Below are 15,607 nucleotides of genomic sequence, written 5' to 3'. Positions count from 1 at the left end.
CATGTGATGACAACTATTAAACTGACCAAATTACATCACTGGAGCTCTCCGTAAGAATGCACTATAATGGGGCGTTCACACAGAACACGTTTTTGCTTTCTACTGTGCTGTTTTTTCAGCGTTTCTCTGTTAACATGGACATGTTTGACTGATGCACTTGCGTCTTTTGCAGCATCTCTTGCATGACAGAGTTCAGAGTTGAAAGAATTAAACTTTTATAAAACATGTCTGGAGACATATCTCATTTTTGATACAAAAACATGTTCAGTGTCAACGGCCTTGAACACGTTTTTGCACTCCACTGTGCTGTTTTCCATTGGTTTTCTATGTAAACAGTTAGCTAAATGGACACATTTTAACATTGCAGTTTTGTCTCATGTCTTCTGCAGCATCTCACACATGACATGTTGTTAAAGGGGTCATTGGATGCCCATTTTCCACAATAATTATGATACTTTAGGGTCTTAATGCAAAGTCTATAACTTGCTTTGGTTAAAATTTCTCAATGGTATAACACCTTTTTTACCTTGCCAAAATCATCCTGTTCTGGTCGAGGTTGCTTTAAATGTTAATGAGCTTTACTCGCCCCGCCCCTTTCTTCTCTCTGTGGAGTGACGAGTCTTTTCACTTTAGCCGCATTTAGCTGCATTTAGCCGTGTTTAGCCGCTAAACTTGCTAACTAACATGGTATTAGGAAAGGCGATCACAAAGATTTATAGAAAAAACACCCTTATACTCACTTAATACTCACTTATGTTCATTACATCTAGCAACACAACACCTCATTCGGAGATATACTTGTCTAATTTACATTCCTACTCGAAACAACGGAGTTTGGACTGTTACAGCTGATTTAAGGCGCTCATGTCAATCAACTATTGTGAGAGTGGCCTCTGTCGGTGTGACGCCACAAACATGGCACTCAATTTAAAGAAAGACAAAAACATCTCTAGACCTGTGCCTCACATTTTTTAAACAGACAAAACGTTCTTAGTAAATCACCCATAACATGACTAATTTCATATTAACACCTAAATTTACTGAGGTCATGACATGAGAAATCAAATTTGCTTTGATATTTTGGCATATAAGAGGTCTTTGTACCATTAAAACATCCTGGAGGTTTCATAGCTTAAAACGTCCTCCTCATAATAAACAAAGCATTTATTTAATCAAGCAATAAAAATGGATCATGTGGATCTGAGGTGCAAGGTGGCGTCACCCAGGCACAAACATTTGCATAAAAACTGCCTCCAGAGCAAGGCATTGACGAATAGTCATCTTCTCACCTTCTCACCTTCAACTGCTGACACACTAAATGTGAGCGTTGCGTCAAAAGCAAATGGAAATTACAATCACTGGATCTACACTGGATACCGTATACAGATGAGCGTTCATGTTCTGACACAGTCCATGTGTTTAAGTCTGTCATCAATAGGACAAATGAAGTGAAAGAACATTCGCTTTGACACATTTGGTTTAAACAGCTTGTTCACGTCTTTGTACAGACATCAGAAGGAATCCCAGTGTAAGGAACAAGTGGACAGTTTCCAGAATCCCAGATCGTTTCAGAGGATTGATCAGAGGATTTTGCTTTGTAAACAAGGGACAGTGTCATAGAGAGTTCACAAAGAATTCATGTTGAGAAATGGAGCGAAACTTGATCTGACTGCAGCTGCATCACAAACTGTAAGTAAATTATTTCATAATGCTTTGCCTGGAAATTGCCTTTTTTCATGTTGTCAAAACACTCACATGCAATAGTGAGGGGGCGTTGATACTATTTCCTATCCAAAGGCGTTAGCCAATCATAACAGCATAACAGTGGCCAATTCCTGACAAGCCTTAAAGGAGAACTCCACTTTCAGAACAACAATTCACAGATAATTTACTCACCCCTTTGTCATCCAAGATGTTCATGTCTTTCTGTCTTCAGTTGTGAAGAAATTATGGTTTTTGAGGAAAGCATTTCAGGATTTTTCTCCATATAATGGACTTCATTGGTGCACCGATTTTTGAACTTCCAAAATGTAGTTTAAATGCAGCTTCAAAGGGCTCTAAACAATCCCAGCCGAGGAGGAAGGGTCTTATCTAGCGAAACGAGCTGTGATTTTTTTTAAAAAATAACAATTTGTATACTTTTTAAGCACAAAAGCTTGTGTAGCACAGGCTCTGGGATGCGCGTTCACGACACTATGTACTATTGAATCACGCCGAAAGGTCACGTGGAACTAGACTCAGTGATTACAAAGCGAAAGCGCAAAGACTAAGAAAGTGGAAGTACGTCAAATGCTGTTTACAAACAAAAAGTTACAACGACGTCGGACGATTCTGAAGTTGTAAGAGAAAATAAGATACCTTTCTGAGCCAGAGTACACAGATGATTAACTTAGACGTGATTCGTAGTAGTGATGGGAAGTTCGGATCATTTTACCGACTCAGACCTTTGAGTCTTGTTCAGCAAAATGAACGAATCTTTTTCGAGTCATTTCGTTCATTTTAGCAAAATCAGCATCACATGACAGCCCCATAAGATGAACGAACCACTCAAAAAACCCGAAGATTCGAAACAGGTGAACTAATTCCAGTACAGAACCTAACAGGATGCTGCGCATGCGCGACTGAACGAATCACTCCCCGAGACATCTTGTTCTTTCCGAGTCACATTAAAGATTTGTTCCAAATGAAGGAATCGTTCAAGAACGACCCATCACTAATTCGTTGCATCATGGACGCGCATCCCAGAGCCTGTGCTACACAAGCTTTTGTGCTTAAAAAGTATACAAATTTTTTTTTTTTTTTTTTTAAAGTCACTGATCGTTTAGCTAGGTAAGACCCTTCTTCCTCGGCTGGGATTGTTTAGAGCCCTTTGAAGCTGGATTTTGGAAGTTCAAATCGGGGCACCAATGAAGTCCATTATATGGAGAAAAATCCTGAAATGCTTTCCTTAAAAACCATAATTTCCTTACGACTGAAGACAGAAAGACATGAACATCTTGGATCACAAGAGGGTGAGTAAATTATTTGTAAATTGTTGTTCTGGAAGTGGAGTTCTCCTTTAAAAACAAGTCGTTTTAGACAGAGGGTCAGAATGTGGGTTGAAAATAATTATTTTGTTAAAAAAAAAAGCCTTATTAACATTATAAGTAAACTTCAAGGAGCATATTAAAATAATAAAAAAACAATGTCATGACTCCATTAAATGCTGGAAATATTGTGCAGTTTGCTTTTCTGTTCATAATCGTTAATAGTTAACCCAGGATAACTTTTATCTAGAACATCTTTAAATATTAAAAATCATTATACATACGTCAAAACCCAATGTCTTCAGACCAAACTGCAATGTCATTTATCTTTGAAAAACCCTTTCCAAGTGTCCTCAAAATCCAAGTTGTACATCTCCTTCCGAATGCCGGGAACGGCAATAATACTTTGTAGCTGGTAGTCATATGCAGTAATTAATTTCAGCTGTCAAAGCAAGCAGCACATCATTCTAATTCAAAGACTAGACGAGATGTCATTTGCTTTTCATACTTACTTTTCATTATTTCATAGTCTAGTATCCATAAATTATTCAATCTAAGCATTTTACATCATAGATTATTTATGCTTTGTAGCACTTTGACAAATTGTATTGTGACAGCGGTGCCAATGGAGAATTCTTGAGAACTGGATATGAAGGGAATGTCATTCAAATACATTCAGAGTTTGGGGACGATTCAGCATGTGTGCTCAGTTTTGTAATAAACATTCCCCAGTCCCTGTGTTTACAACGGTTCCCTCATAGCACATGATAATCAATTGTTTATATCAAGGTTTCAATTCGCTTTCTACACAAACACAGCCGTAAGAAATTTGCACTCCGAGCGAATATAAATTGAACTCGACAACGGGTGACAGCCAGAGTAGAAATAGCACGGCTTATGTTTATCTTTGCTTTAGGTTTTGTTTCTTTTCATTGCTGAGGAGAACGCTGGGAACGTGCCACCCCATGGAGCAAGCCACTGTTTAAGTGGGCTCCTGGGATGCCGAGAGATTTGAGCACAAACAGTGAACTCTCTTATGAAATCTGCCTGCAATCTTACAGTCATCGGCGTTCTCTTTTACTTTATTTTCACGAGAGGCTCGTCCGGCAGAGCAGAACATCGATCCGCCAATCGAAAGTGTGGGTCGTGCACGGCACGTCTCCTCCCAGGCTGTTTAAAGCACTTAGAGGTATAGCAAACAGAGGGTGTATAAATACATTATGTGCGTATTATAGACTCACATGTGCCAATACCACTCGAACACGTCTACAACTACGTCTACTGACCTATTGGCGATTCTCATCTCATTTTTCTTCTCTCAGCGACAGACCGAATCTGCAACAGCAGGCCGTGGCCACTAGGGAGTGATGCAGAAATTGTCTTCAAATATTGATTCTTGAACCAAAAGCAATGTTGGGTCAGACCACGCATCAGGTTCATCCTCAGAGCACAGCGGCCTCTCGGGTCTTCATTCTGTCTGCATCAGGATTTAGCAGCTTTCTGCTTCCCTGGAGAATGTCCTGACACAACACATGCACAAACATATGCAGACAGATACACCTTTGCAGAAAATGTTCAGTCATCATACAGAATGTGCACTTCTTGAAGCGAGAACAGGATGAGCTTTTCCCAATAGCAACAGACCTAAAAATACACCTGGACCATCCCAAGAGAGGGCTGGCGGTATCCTGGGCTTCAGTAATGAGAATTCGAGATGGCACTCGACCCTTTCTCCCAAGGCTCAACACTGGAATCACAGTGGTTCTGATACATTCATCACAGCTCACAAAGCAGACGGTTGGAGTCTGAAGGGGCTTTGAAGCCTGGAAGACGTCTGGGCAGGCCCAGGGCGAGCCTAGCGTACAGGGCTGTCTTGTAGAGAGAAAACTTCATTCAACACTTCACAAGCCACCAGAGGCCTGAGAAAGACATACAGAGATAAAGATGCAATGGACAGCGTCCTTTCTGCACGTTCGATCCAACCCTGGAAAAAGTAATGCTCAGCAAGAGCCAACAAAAAGAGCCGATTAGAGTTCAGAATTCAACTTTAGGTTCGGTTAGAGTCTGTGGAGGAATTGAGATTAGAAAGCCAATGATGAATGGTGGAGCTGATTCTATTTCAAACTTTATTACGTTGCAGTATTGGGCACGAGTTATGCCTCTTCACATCGGAGCTTATCTTTAAACAAGTTCATTATCTCAGTCAGCACATTGCTAGCCTGTTTTCAGAACTTCACAGAGTACTTTTGAGAGCTTCACAGTTAAACCAGAAAACAAAGTTAAAAACAAGATACTGTATATCCTTGTGTAAAAGTGCACTAAGTAACTTTCTGGTTATGTTTCACTGGTAGACCGCTGGAGCTTTATACTGCCAACTCGTGGCGTGGATGTACTGCAAAAATTTTTGTTTCATTTTTATGCAGATTTGGCAACCCCTTACTCCCCTCTGGTAATATGGGTTGCCAATGAGTTGTATTTGGCGAGCATCATGGTCCATTGTGCCATTTGTAGAATAAAACAGCTTTTACTTTTTAAGTAACCAGCATTTATTTAGCATTATTAATTTATGCAGATTTTAAATCTAGTAAAAATACTTAGTGCACCTTTAAGTGGATCTTTTTACAGAGTAACATAGATGTTTTTTTCCAGCTGTCAGTTTTAAAAGTCTTTTGAAGGGGATTGCATCTGTAAAGCTCACGTTACGTAATATTTTACAGCAAAGAGGAGCTGTATTTTACTGCGGTTTACCATTGTTTTACTGATGACTACATCACTTGCATTTCTACTTTGCATTTGTGGAAGGAAGCTTAATAAATGTTTCTCTCGTGAATTCCATCTTACACTGATAGTAAAAGACTAGAAAACAGAGAACGTCTCCATATGATCTTATCTACTGCAAAAAAAAAAAAAAATCACCCATGAATTTTTTATTCGTTATGATGCTATTCAGCAACTCTAATTAGAAGTGCAAAATGACTTAAAGGAAATATTTTCAGGGTAATGACTTGACCCAGAAGAGCAAATTGATGATAACTTGAGAATCACACATTCAAAGCAATCCCCACCCTACTCATGAATATAAAGTTTGCCGTGTGCTTGGAAGCGGATAAACAGTGTTAAACTACTGTCTCATCATCATCAACCTGACTAACACACACTTACAGACACACAAGTTCCAAGACAGGTCTGAACTGTCCACAGTTTGTCCTACAAGTCCCACGTACTATAATCTGTCTCACACATGCACACGCATACGCACAAGAAAGCCGGTGGAAATCCAAAAAGTCACTTTCGGCTGACAGATGCAGTCTCTCACATGAGCACCTGTGTGTCCAGCATCTTCAGTCGGGTTTATACAGAGATCCTTGTCCATCCTCATGTCTTCTGTCAAAGCAAGGTGGCCACCTATAGTCTACAATGAGTTTGTCCATCTTTCACATCTACAGAATCCTCTGTAATGTCAGTGTCTTAAACAAGAGGGTCTCCTTTTCCAGTAGGGCTTGGTAAGGAGTCCTGGGCCTCTTGGTAGGGCAGCCATGTTCTTGCTATCGTGTGACCTAAGAATAAAAAAGAAAAGGTAGATTAAGCATTATATGACATTTTTATTTTGAGATGTTTTAGATAAAATGGTTTTTCAAATACACTGCAAATATATATATATATATATATATATATATATATATATATATATTTTTTTTTTTTTTTTTTTTTTTTTTTTTTACTTAATTAATGAATCTTGCTTTAACAATAAATCTCCTGGATTTTGTTAGATTTATGTTATGGTTTTATGTTAAGTAAATAAAAAATACATATAAATAAAAATACATATACTAATAGTATAATGAAATTTAATACAATGATCTTTTTTAATATTACTATTTTATTTTATCTAAATATTATGTATACTATTTTATATAAATGATATGCAAAATAAATCATTTTTTATAGTCTGTAAAAAATGTATATAGTAAATACGTTGATTTATAAATTGTGTGTGTATATATATATATATATATATATATATATGTGTGTGTGTGTGTGTGTGTGTGTGTTTTTTTTTAAAAGAAGTCTTTGCTCATGAAGTCTGCATTTATTTGATTAAAAATACAGAAAAAAATCTGTAATATTGTGAAATATTATCGCAATTTAATATAATGGTTTTCTATTTTAATATACTTTCAAATATAATTTATTCTATTTTAATAAATATTATGCTGAATTTTCAGCATCATTACTCCAAACTTCAGTGTCACATGATCCTTCAGAAATCATTCTAATATGCTGATTTATTATCAATGTTGGAAACGGACATATCCAAAAAATATTTTTTTGGAACCTGTGATACTTTTTCAGGATTCTTTGATTAATAAAACATTAAAAAGTTCTTTTGTAATGATATACACTATCGTTCAAAGTCTGTAAATGTTTTCTTTCTTTCTTTCTTTGCAAGAAATTAATACTTTTATTCAGCAAGGATGTGTTAAATTATTAAAAAGTGATAGTAAAGACTTACATTGTTAGACAAGATTTATATTTTGAATAAATGTTGTTCTTTTTAACATTTTATTCATCAAAGAATCCTGAAAAAAATATCACAGGTTCCAAATAAATATTAAGATGCACAACTGTTTCCAACATTGATAATACAGTAAATCAGCATATTAGAAGGATTTCTGAAGGATCATTTGACACTTCCATGGCTGATGAAAATTTAGCTTTGCATCACAGAAATAAATAAAACTTTGATAAGCATAAGAGACTTCTTATGAGATAGACATGATCCCGAACTTTTGAACGGCAGTGTATACACACACACACATACTAATATATATTTGTATATTGATAAATTGTATATATTTCAAATGTGCACTCTTAGATGCTTTAGTGTTGGAACGGGACATTAAGCTGCACGGCGACTGTACAGTGGAAAGCCAGGCAGTGGAGAAGGATAATAAAAACATAAAGGACAGACATTAAGCGGATGGTACAGGAGGAGAATGTAAAGACATAAGAAGGCAGATGGAAAGAGACAGAGAGAGAACACAATATGTATCCTGGCTCATCGCCACAATCTCCTGTGACATGTGCGCTGAAGCCTGCTGGTTACTGTTCCATTTCCACTGCTATTAAATACAGAATTAATGCTCACTGGAGTAAGACACAACCTCCCGCCTCCCATCTGTGACACACCACAGCCCATTGGCCCCTGTGGTGGCAGAAGGCGGGGCTTAGCCCACTGACAGTCAACTCAGCCAATAATGGACTCAATAAACAGAGTCATTAATTCTGAATGAAAACCCAGAGCCGTCATTCATTTCTCGTCTCTCCCTCTTACCAATTTAATTAGGACTCTTAATTTGAAAGTCTCAGCGGAGCTCATAGCCATAATGCATTTTAATGAACACAACAGATGTTCTGCTGTTACTTTATAACTCAGAGCAATTATTCTTATGGCAGTTGTGTGTTCTCAGACACCGTTATGTTACAAACACTTCACCGGTATGTCACACCTGCACAAAACTGCATTCGCCGAACAAACAGAAGCACATCTCTTTTCTTCATTTTTATTTTGATTTATGAGGTGTGCATTTTTGTTTTTTAATAACTGACTTTCTGTATCAACCTGATCAATTAATCTATATTTAGCTTGAATACTGGGTTCAGATATGAAGATGAGCTGGTGCACAAAATGTCTTTAAATGCAAATGAGTCATTTTTGCAGTTTGCTTTTATGCCTTTTTCAATTCAAAGCTAGCATGGACCAACAATGTTGTCTTTGCATGTTTGTCTAGGCTTGGCTTTTGAAAATTCTCCTTCGGCCTTTGAAAGTTTTCTCTGTATGACTGAAGTCCTCTGGGATTTTTTTGCTGAGCCACAAACTCTGTGAAGTGACTCTGCAATTTTATATATCTTCAAGCCTTGCTTATTCTTTATTAAGTCTCTTTTAGAAAGTTTGAGTGATGTGTCTGCCTATAACTTACTTTAGGGATGTACTGTAGGACCAGTTTTTAAAAAAAAAGAAGTGCAAACACTGTGTCCCTGCAATAATGTGCCTATAAAACAAGTGAACATTTGAAGAGGTGTGTTTAATTGTTGTACAAAACTCGAAATGTGACAATTTTATCTTAGAACATATCCCTTCTTGTACTCTCAGGAGCTTCAGAGAAGCCTCTTTTAAAAGTAAGGCCTCAACAAAACGTTGCTTTGAAGAATGGTTTGCCTGAGAAAAAGGCATTGGGAGAAGGGGTCCTCAAAGAGACGTCTTCTGAGAATACTCCTAGGGAGCGTTTTGATGGCATATATAGTAACTCTTAGAAAAGTCTGTTTAAAAGGTACTTTTATGGCAACAAAAAGGTTCTCAGATGCCCCTCTTTCCATGAGCAGAAGATACTCTCTGTGCCAACCTGGCTCTCTAGGACTTGAATGTAGCAGGTGGCAGATTGCAACCAGGCTTTAATCAGTGTGGTCCTGATTTCCTTAAAGGGGACATCGGATGCCTATTTTCCTCAAGTTGTTATGATTCCTTAGGGTTTTCATGAAATGTCTGCAACATAGCTTGGTTAAAATTCCTCAATGGTTGTGTAAAACAACACCATTTTTACTTTGTCAAAAACAGCCCTGTTCACATTTCGGTGCATGTCTCTTTAAATGATAATGAGCTACTGCTCACCCGCCCCCTCTTACAATTTTTGTGTATTTGGTGGCGCATTACTATCAAAAAGAAAATGCGGACCGTGTACAACTGGCTGAGGGTGGAAATATGCAAATACGGGACAGTCCGTGAGCCGTCGTGGGTGGAGCCTGAGCAGTATGACATCATACTTCTCAGAAAATCAAAACGGCTTGATAATTGACACTGTTTCTTTTTTTGGGGATTAAAAAAGAGTGAATGTATTTGTATCATTGTAGGGAGGTTATGTCCACTCACTTCTAAGACACATTTATATGCGAACACCATGTAAAAGTGAGTTTTGCAATAAACCACAAAAAAGCAACTCGCATTCACCTGGTCCACTCACCTTGGTGGTTTTGACTTTGTTACCGGTGCTGCAGGACCAACCAGTCAGGTCTGGAAGAACTTTACACTCTTCGCCATCCAAACATGGGTGCATTTGGCACCACCACTTCTGCAGCACGATGGAAGCTGAAAAAGAGATGGGGAAAATATAATATTGAACTACTCTCAACATTGTTATCTTCAGAGTATCTCCTACTGTATGAATCACTGAACATTGCTTTTTTTGAATTTTCATCTAAAGTGACACATTTAAATGGAGACAATGCACTAAATGAGCAAAGAATATTCTGTGCTGTAAAAAATTCAAAATGATTAATCAAAATAATAAAATGATATTCTAATTCCATCAAATAAAGGCCTATTCACAAAGTTGTCATCAGCTGGAAAAAATTATTCTGGAAGTGATTTCAGTTGTTATAACTGTGGCTTTTGACTGTGCTTTCTCATAAATTGATATTAAAACTTTCTAGCCATAGTTATCGTCCTTGGCTTGAACAAGCTGTAATAATGGAATATTTCAGGTGTAGGCAAGTAAAACAACCGAGATGACTAATGCAGATCTCATTACTTCTCAACTGTGAAACATAGAGTAAAATACATGAAAGATAAAGAAACAACAATCACTTTCTCACTAACAAACACCTGCTGAAGCACAGGTTGAATAACTTCTTGTTAACACCATGCAAAAAGGTAACAGTGTGAAAAAAAAACATCCTTTTTGCAACCACCTTGATGTGTTATAGCACAGGAAGTCATGCACCGTCATTCACTCTGTATAGCGGTACATCGAAAACAGCTTCTCCAACATAACTACATGGTATACCCAAGATGTCTTCTCAGATATAGAATCACTTCTGCTATCAAATGTTAATTAAGAGGTATATAACTGCCGAACCACAAGTGGCATCACATGAAATTAAGTAGTCCAACTTTAAATGAACACCACTGGTTGAGCCAAAGTTACCACATGAAATGTTTTTAAAGCAACAGTGTTTACAAATTAATTGACAAATTACTTATGACTATAGTGTGCACAGGCTTTCTAAAACTGTAGTAAATTCTAAAATAAAAACAATATATTTAACTTATCTGTACGTCATGTGATCATTAACCAACATCAGAGAATTTTTTAATTATTAAAATATTAACCTAAAGTGATAGTTTACCCCAAAATGAAAATGATGATTTCCTCACTCTCAAGCCATTCTAAGTGTATAAGACTTTCTTTTCTAACGAATGAAATCAGAGTTGTGTTAAAAAATGTCCTGGCTCTTCCAAGCTTTATAATGCCAGTGAATGGATGTAGAGATTTTGAAGCCCAAAAAAGTGCATCCATCCATCATAAAAAGTACTCCACACAGCTTTGAGGGGTTAATAAAGGCCTTCTGAAGTGAATCGATGCATTTGTGTGTAAAAAATATTCACATTTTAACTTTATAAACGGTAATCTCTAGCTTCCGCTAACTGACGAACACAGAACCACAGAGGAGAGAGCAGAACAAAACACGGGTCATGAATTAGAAGTACAAGAAAATTTGTAAAGAAAAATCGTGGAGGATTTCGATATAAGCCACTGGAGCTTACGCTATACCTTTTTTTCTAATACAAATACACTGATTTGATTCAGCAGGCCTTTATTAATCCCCTGGAGCCATTTGGAGTACTTTTTATGATGATGGATGCACTTTTTGAGCTTCAAAATCTCAACACCTATTCACTGCTATTATAAGGCTTAAAAACAGCCAGGACATTTTGTATTCGTCTGAAAGACGAAAGTCATCCACATCTATTGCTTGAGGGTAAGTAATTTTCATTTTTGGGTGAACTATCCCTTTAAATACAAAATAGAAATATCATCGGCTGACAAAAGAGTACCTGTCTTTACACCTTAGTACAGTAAGCTTTACACCTTAAGCATTAATGTCTTTATCAAACCCAAATAAAAGATTTTACCAAGACAATACATTTGAAAACAGCCTTTCTACTCTGCTCTAAGTCCTCTGGGCAGTCCAAGCTCTCTCGTGTCACTTCCAAGCAAGGCCGGTTCACTCCAAATCCAGTTCTGAGAAGCCAATCAATAGTCTGTTCAAATGAGGCTCATTGAGATGAGTGTGTCCATGAAAGAGCTGCTCACAAGCCCATTGTCACCAATAATAGAAAGAGAGAGGATATACACAGCGAAAATGAGCTTTACATGGAATTATGCAAAGGAACACACGCAAATCCTCTCAAGCATCGTGAGTGAACGCCTTACACCGAGGCGGGACATGAAAGCAGGGGTTCATACAATGTGTGTGTTTGTTGATTTGGAGAGCAGGATGGCTACAGTATAGCAAAAGGAGGCTGTTGTAAATCAACAAAATTAGCAGTTGCAAACGCAGTGACATATAGTAACTACTGTGTGTGTCTTTCTGTCTGTGTGAAGCCCACGGTTTTAATGTCTGATTGCAGTGGTTCAGAAAATCAGTGGGTGCATAATTAGCATTAATGTGGGCATTATTAGGTATAATGGCAACTTTATGAAACGATGTTTTCATTACCGTCAAGAGCTCTCCATAATTTGTCAGCGTGAGTGTGTTGTGAGACTAAACAAACAATATGAGTGTATTCTTTGAGTTAGCACCCAAAACCAACTGCTGTGAAAATACATATTGGTCATGGGTGTCTGCTTCTGTTTGAGAGCTCAGTCATGATTCAAATTCACATTAAACACACATTTTCTTCAACTCCGTTATCCAATGTATTATCAGACAAATTGATCAAACTAATATTTTTCTTTAATTTACTACAAACAGAAGTTTAGTTTAGAAGTTTAGAACAGTAAATCATAGTTCGGTCCCAAACTACCAAGTCCTAAAATATATTTATACTACTTTTAGGCATTTTAGGCCTTGTTTACACCTGGTATTAACATGTGTTTTTGTTGATCTAATCACAAGTGGACAACGCTAAACAGGGTGTAAAACGTTTTGAGCTTGTCCACTTTCGACCACATCCAGATGTGGTCAAAAACACATTTGATCGGATTGCTTTCATGGTGTAGATGTGCATGTGGTCAAATGCGTTCAAACAGCTGCTAAAGAGTGCCTTCTCTCCGCCTAACCAAATACTGACGGTTCAAAATCAATAGTGGTCGCAATTTATTGCAATGAGCATTAAATGTGCGCAGTCGCATCCACAGTGTTCTGCGGGGTCTCAAAGCCACCAAACGAAAGCTAAAATGAAAGCGGCTGCTCTCCACATTTTCTCTTTTCTCTAATTTTGCGAACATGAAATCTATCTGAGCTTAATATTAATATTGGTGCGTGATAACTTTAGCCCTCCCGCACGTGTTTTGACACACCGACAGAGGGATCCACCCATTCACTCTCCTCTTGACGTAATCAGCACCACTGGGGTAATCTGGTCAGAAGTGGTTGAAAGTGGAAAGAAGAGACGGATTTAAATGCCAGCTGTAAATGGATATGTGTCTCCATTGTCCACTTGTGATCCGATTGACCAAAACGCAAAAGTGTAAACAGAGAGTTAAAGAGGTCATCGGATGCAAAATTCACTTCTATATGTTGTTTGAACATAAATGTGTCTTGGCAGTGTGTACACAACCACCCTATAAAGATAAAAATCCACTCATTGTTTTTTTAATCTCTATAAATCAAAACCTCTTTCTCAAATCAAGCCATTCTCAGATTCTTGGCTGTGTGACGTCACACAGACCAAGGCCCTTCCCACGTCTGGTGATTGACAAGGCCGTTTTAGCATTGTTGTTGGATGTAATAATGAACATAGCAGTCGCAATTTACTCCCGACATCTGAGCTGCTGAAGACGCAGTAGATTACTTTTGTTTTTGAAGGGAATGCGTCCTGGGATCTACCTAAATGCGTCTATGTTTGTGCGAATCATTTGTGATCCAGCTTCACCTACAGAAGAAGTGAGTATAAGGTTTTTTTATGAATCTTTGCAAATCGGCTTTCCTAAAAATGTGCTAGCTAGCAAGTCTCGCAGCTAAACGGAGCTAAATGTGGCTAAAGTTTACAGTCTCTCAGGTAACTGCTGATCACCCCACGGAAGAGAGGGGCGGGGTGAGCAGAGCTCATTAGCATTTAAAGGAACATGCACCGAAACAGCTCGCTGTGAACAGAGCTGTTTTTGACAAGGTGAAAAGGGTGTTGTTACACTATCATTGAGAAATTTTAACTGAAGTATGTTATAGACTTTTTATTAGGGGTCATCAGATGCAAAATTCACAAGTTGTTTGAACAAGTTGTTTGAACAGAAATGCATGTTGGCAGTGTGTGTATACATCCACCCTATAACAGTCCAAAAATAATATCCCGTCAGGCCATTCTCAGCTTCTTGGCTGTGTGACATCACACAGACCAAGGCCCCGCCCATGATTGATGATTGACACGGCCTTTTTAGCATTGATGTGCCCTGAATGAGCTGTGAACTGTCCACCATTGTTTCAGTGCCAGAGCAGGGAAAGACAAGAATGTGAGAAGAAGTGAGTTTAAGGTTTTTTTATGCATCTTTGCAAATCGCCTTTACTAAAAATGTGCTAGTTAGCAAGTTCCGCGGCTAAAGTTTACAGTCTCTCAGAGAACTGCTCATCGCCCCACGGAAAAGAGGGGCAGGGTGAGCAGAGCTCATTAGCATTTAAAGAAGCATGCACCGAAACAGCTCGTTGTGAAAATAGCTGTTTTTGACAAGGTAAAAGGGTTAACCAAAGTATGTTATAGACTTTTCATTAAGACCCTAAAGAATCATATCAGCTTGTGGAAAATGAGCATCCAATGACCCCTTTAAAGGAAATTATTACTTTTATGCAGCAAGTATCCATTAAACTGATCAAAGGTGACAGAAAACATTTATAATATTACAAAAGACAGAAATTTCTATTTTAAACAAACACTGTTCTTTTGAACTTTCTATTCATCATAGAATAAGAAAGCATTATGGTTTCCACCAAAACATCAAGCAGCACAACAGTTTTCAACATTGATAATATTAATAAATACTTCTTGAGGAGCAAACCAGCATATTAGAATGATTTCTGAAATGTCTGCTGAATATTCAGATTTGCCATCACACAAATAAATTACAGTTCAGAATATCAAAGTTGAAAAGTAAGGTTAAGAACCTGAAACAGCATTTGTTCAAAAAGAATTTTTCTGATTTTATAGCACATGACAAAGCAGGTGTTTTAGACTGAGGATTTGAAACTTCCCCAAAGAAAAAGGCCAGCTGAGCTGCTAAAGCTTTTCTGGAGTTAAATGGCTTTAGGTTTCCAGTTGTGGACACCTTTGTCTGAACCTCTTTTCAGCTTTTCCTCACCAAATCTCTCGCTCCACCGTTTAGGCATTTAACTGGATAGAGTTTGGCCAAAGCCCACATACTTGGAAGGATTTTTCTCACTTTTAGTGCTGAAGTGGCAGGGACAACTGCAAGACGCTGATGGTCCTTCTATTTCCAGTCTATCTGAGGATATGAAGGTACTAATTTAAGCTTTGATTTCCTGTATAGCGCCGTGTTGGATTTAGACAGATGTGAGAGACTATCCAGGAT

The 15,607-nt window shown here is 37.8% G+C and overlaps 1 protein-coding gene across 5 annotated transcripts in view; it reads right to left on the bottom strand.

Annotated features, from left to right (window-relative positions):
- Positions 1-5,121: 5,121 nt before the first annotated feature.
- The window catches only part of tafa4b (TAFA chemokine like family member 4b), a 61,201-nt gene continuing 50,715 nt past the window's right edge, over positions 5,122-15,607 (bottom strand). For all 5 annotated transcript variants that reach the window (XM_051122134.1, XM_051122132.1, XM_051122133.1 and 2 more), the window contains 2 exons: positions 10,046-10,170; positions 5,122-6,583 (listed from right to left, as the gene is read on the bottom strand). In XM_051122134.1, the coding sequence (XP_050978091.1) occupies positions 6,572-6,583; positions 10,046-10,170 (137 nt within the window). In that variant the 3' untranslated portion in view covers positions 5,122-6,571. The remainder of the gene's footprint in view (positions 6,584-10,045; positions 10,171-15,607) is intronic.

The sequence above is a fragment of the Labeo rohita genome, chromosome 11, assembly GCF_022985175.1.
Source record: "Labeo rohita strain BAU-BD-2019 chromosome 11, IGBB_LRoh.1.0, whole genome shotgun sequence".
Lineage (NCBI taxonomy): Eukaryota > Metazoa > Chordata > Actinopteri > Cypriniformes > Cyprinidae > Labeo > Labeo rohita.
The sequence above is the reverse complement of the archived record's forward strand: the minus strand, read 5'-3'. Positions and strand labels throughout refer to the sequence as shown.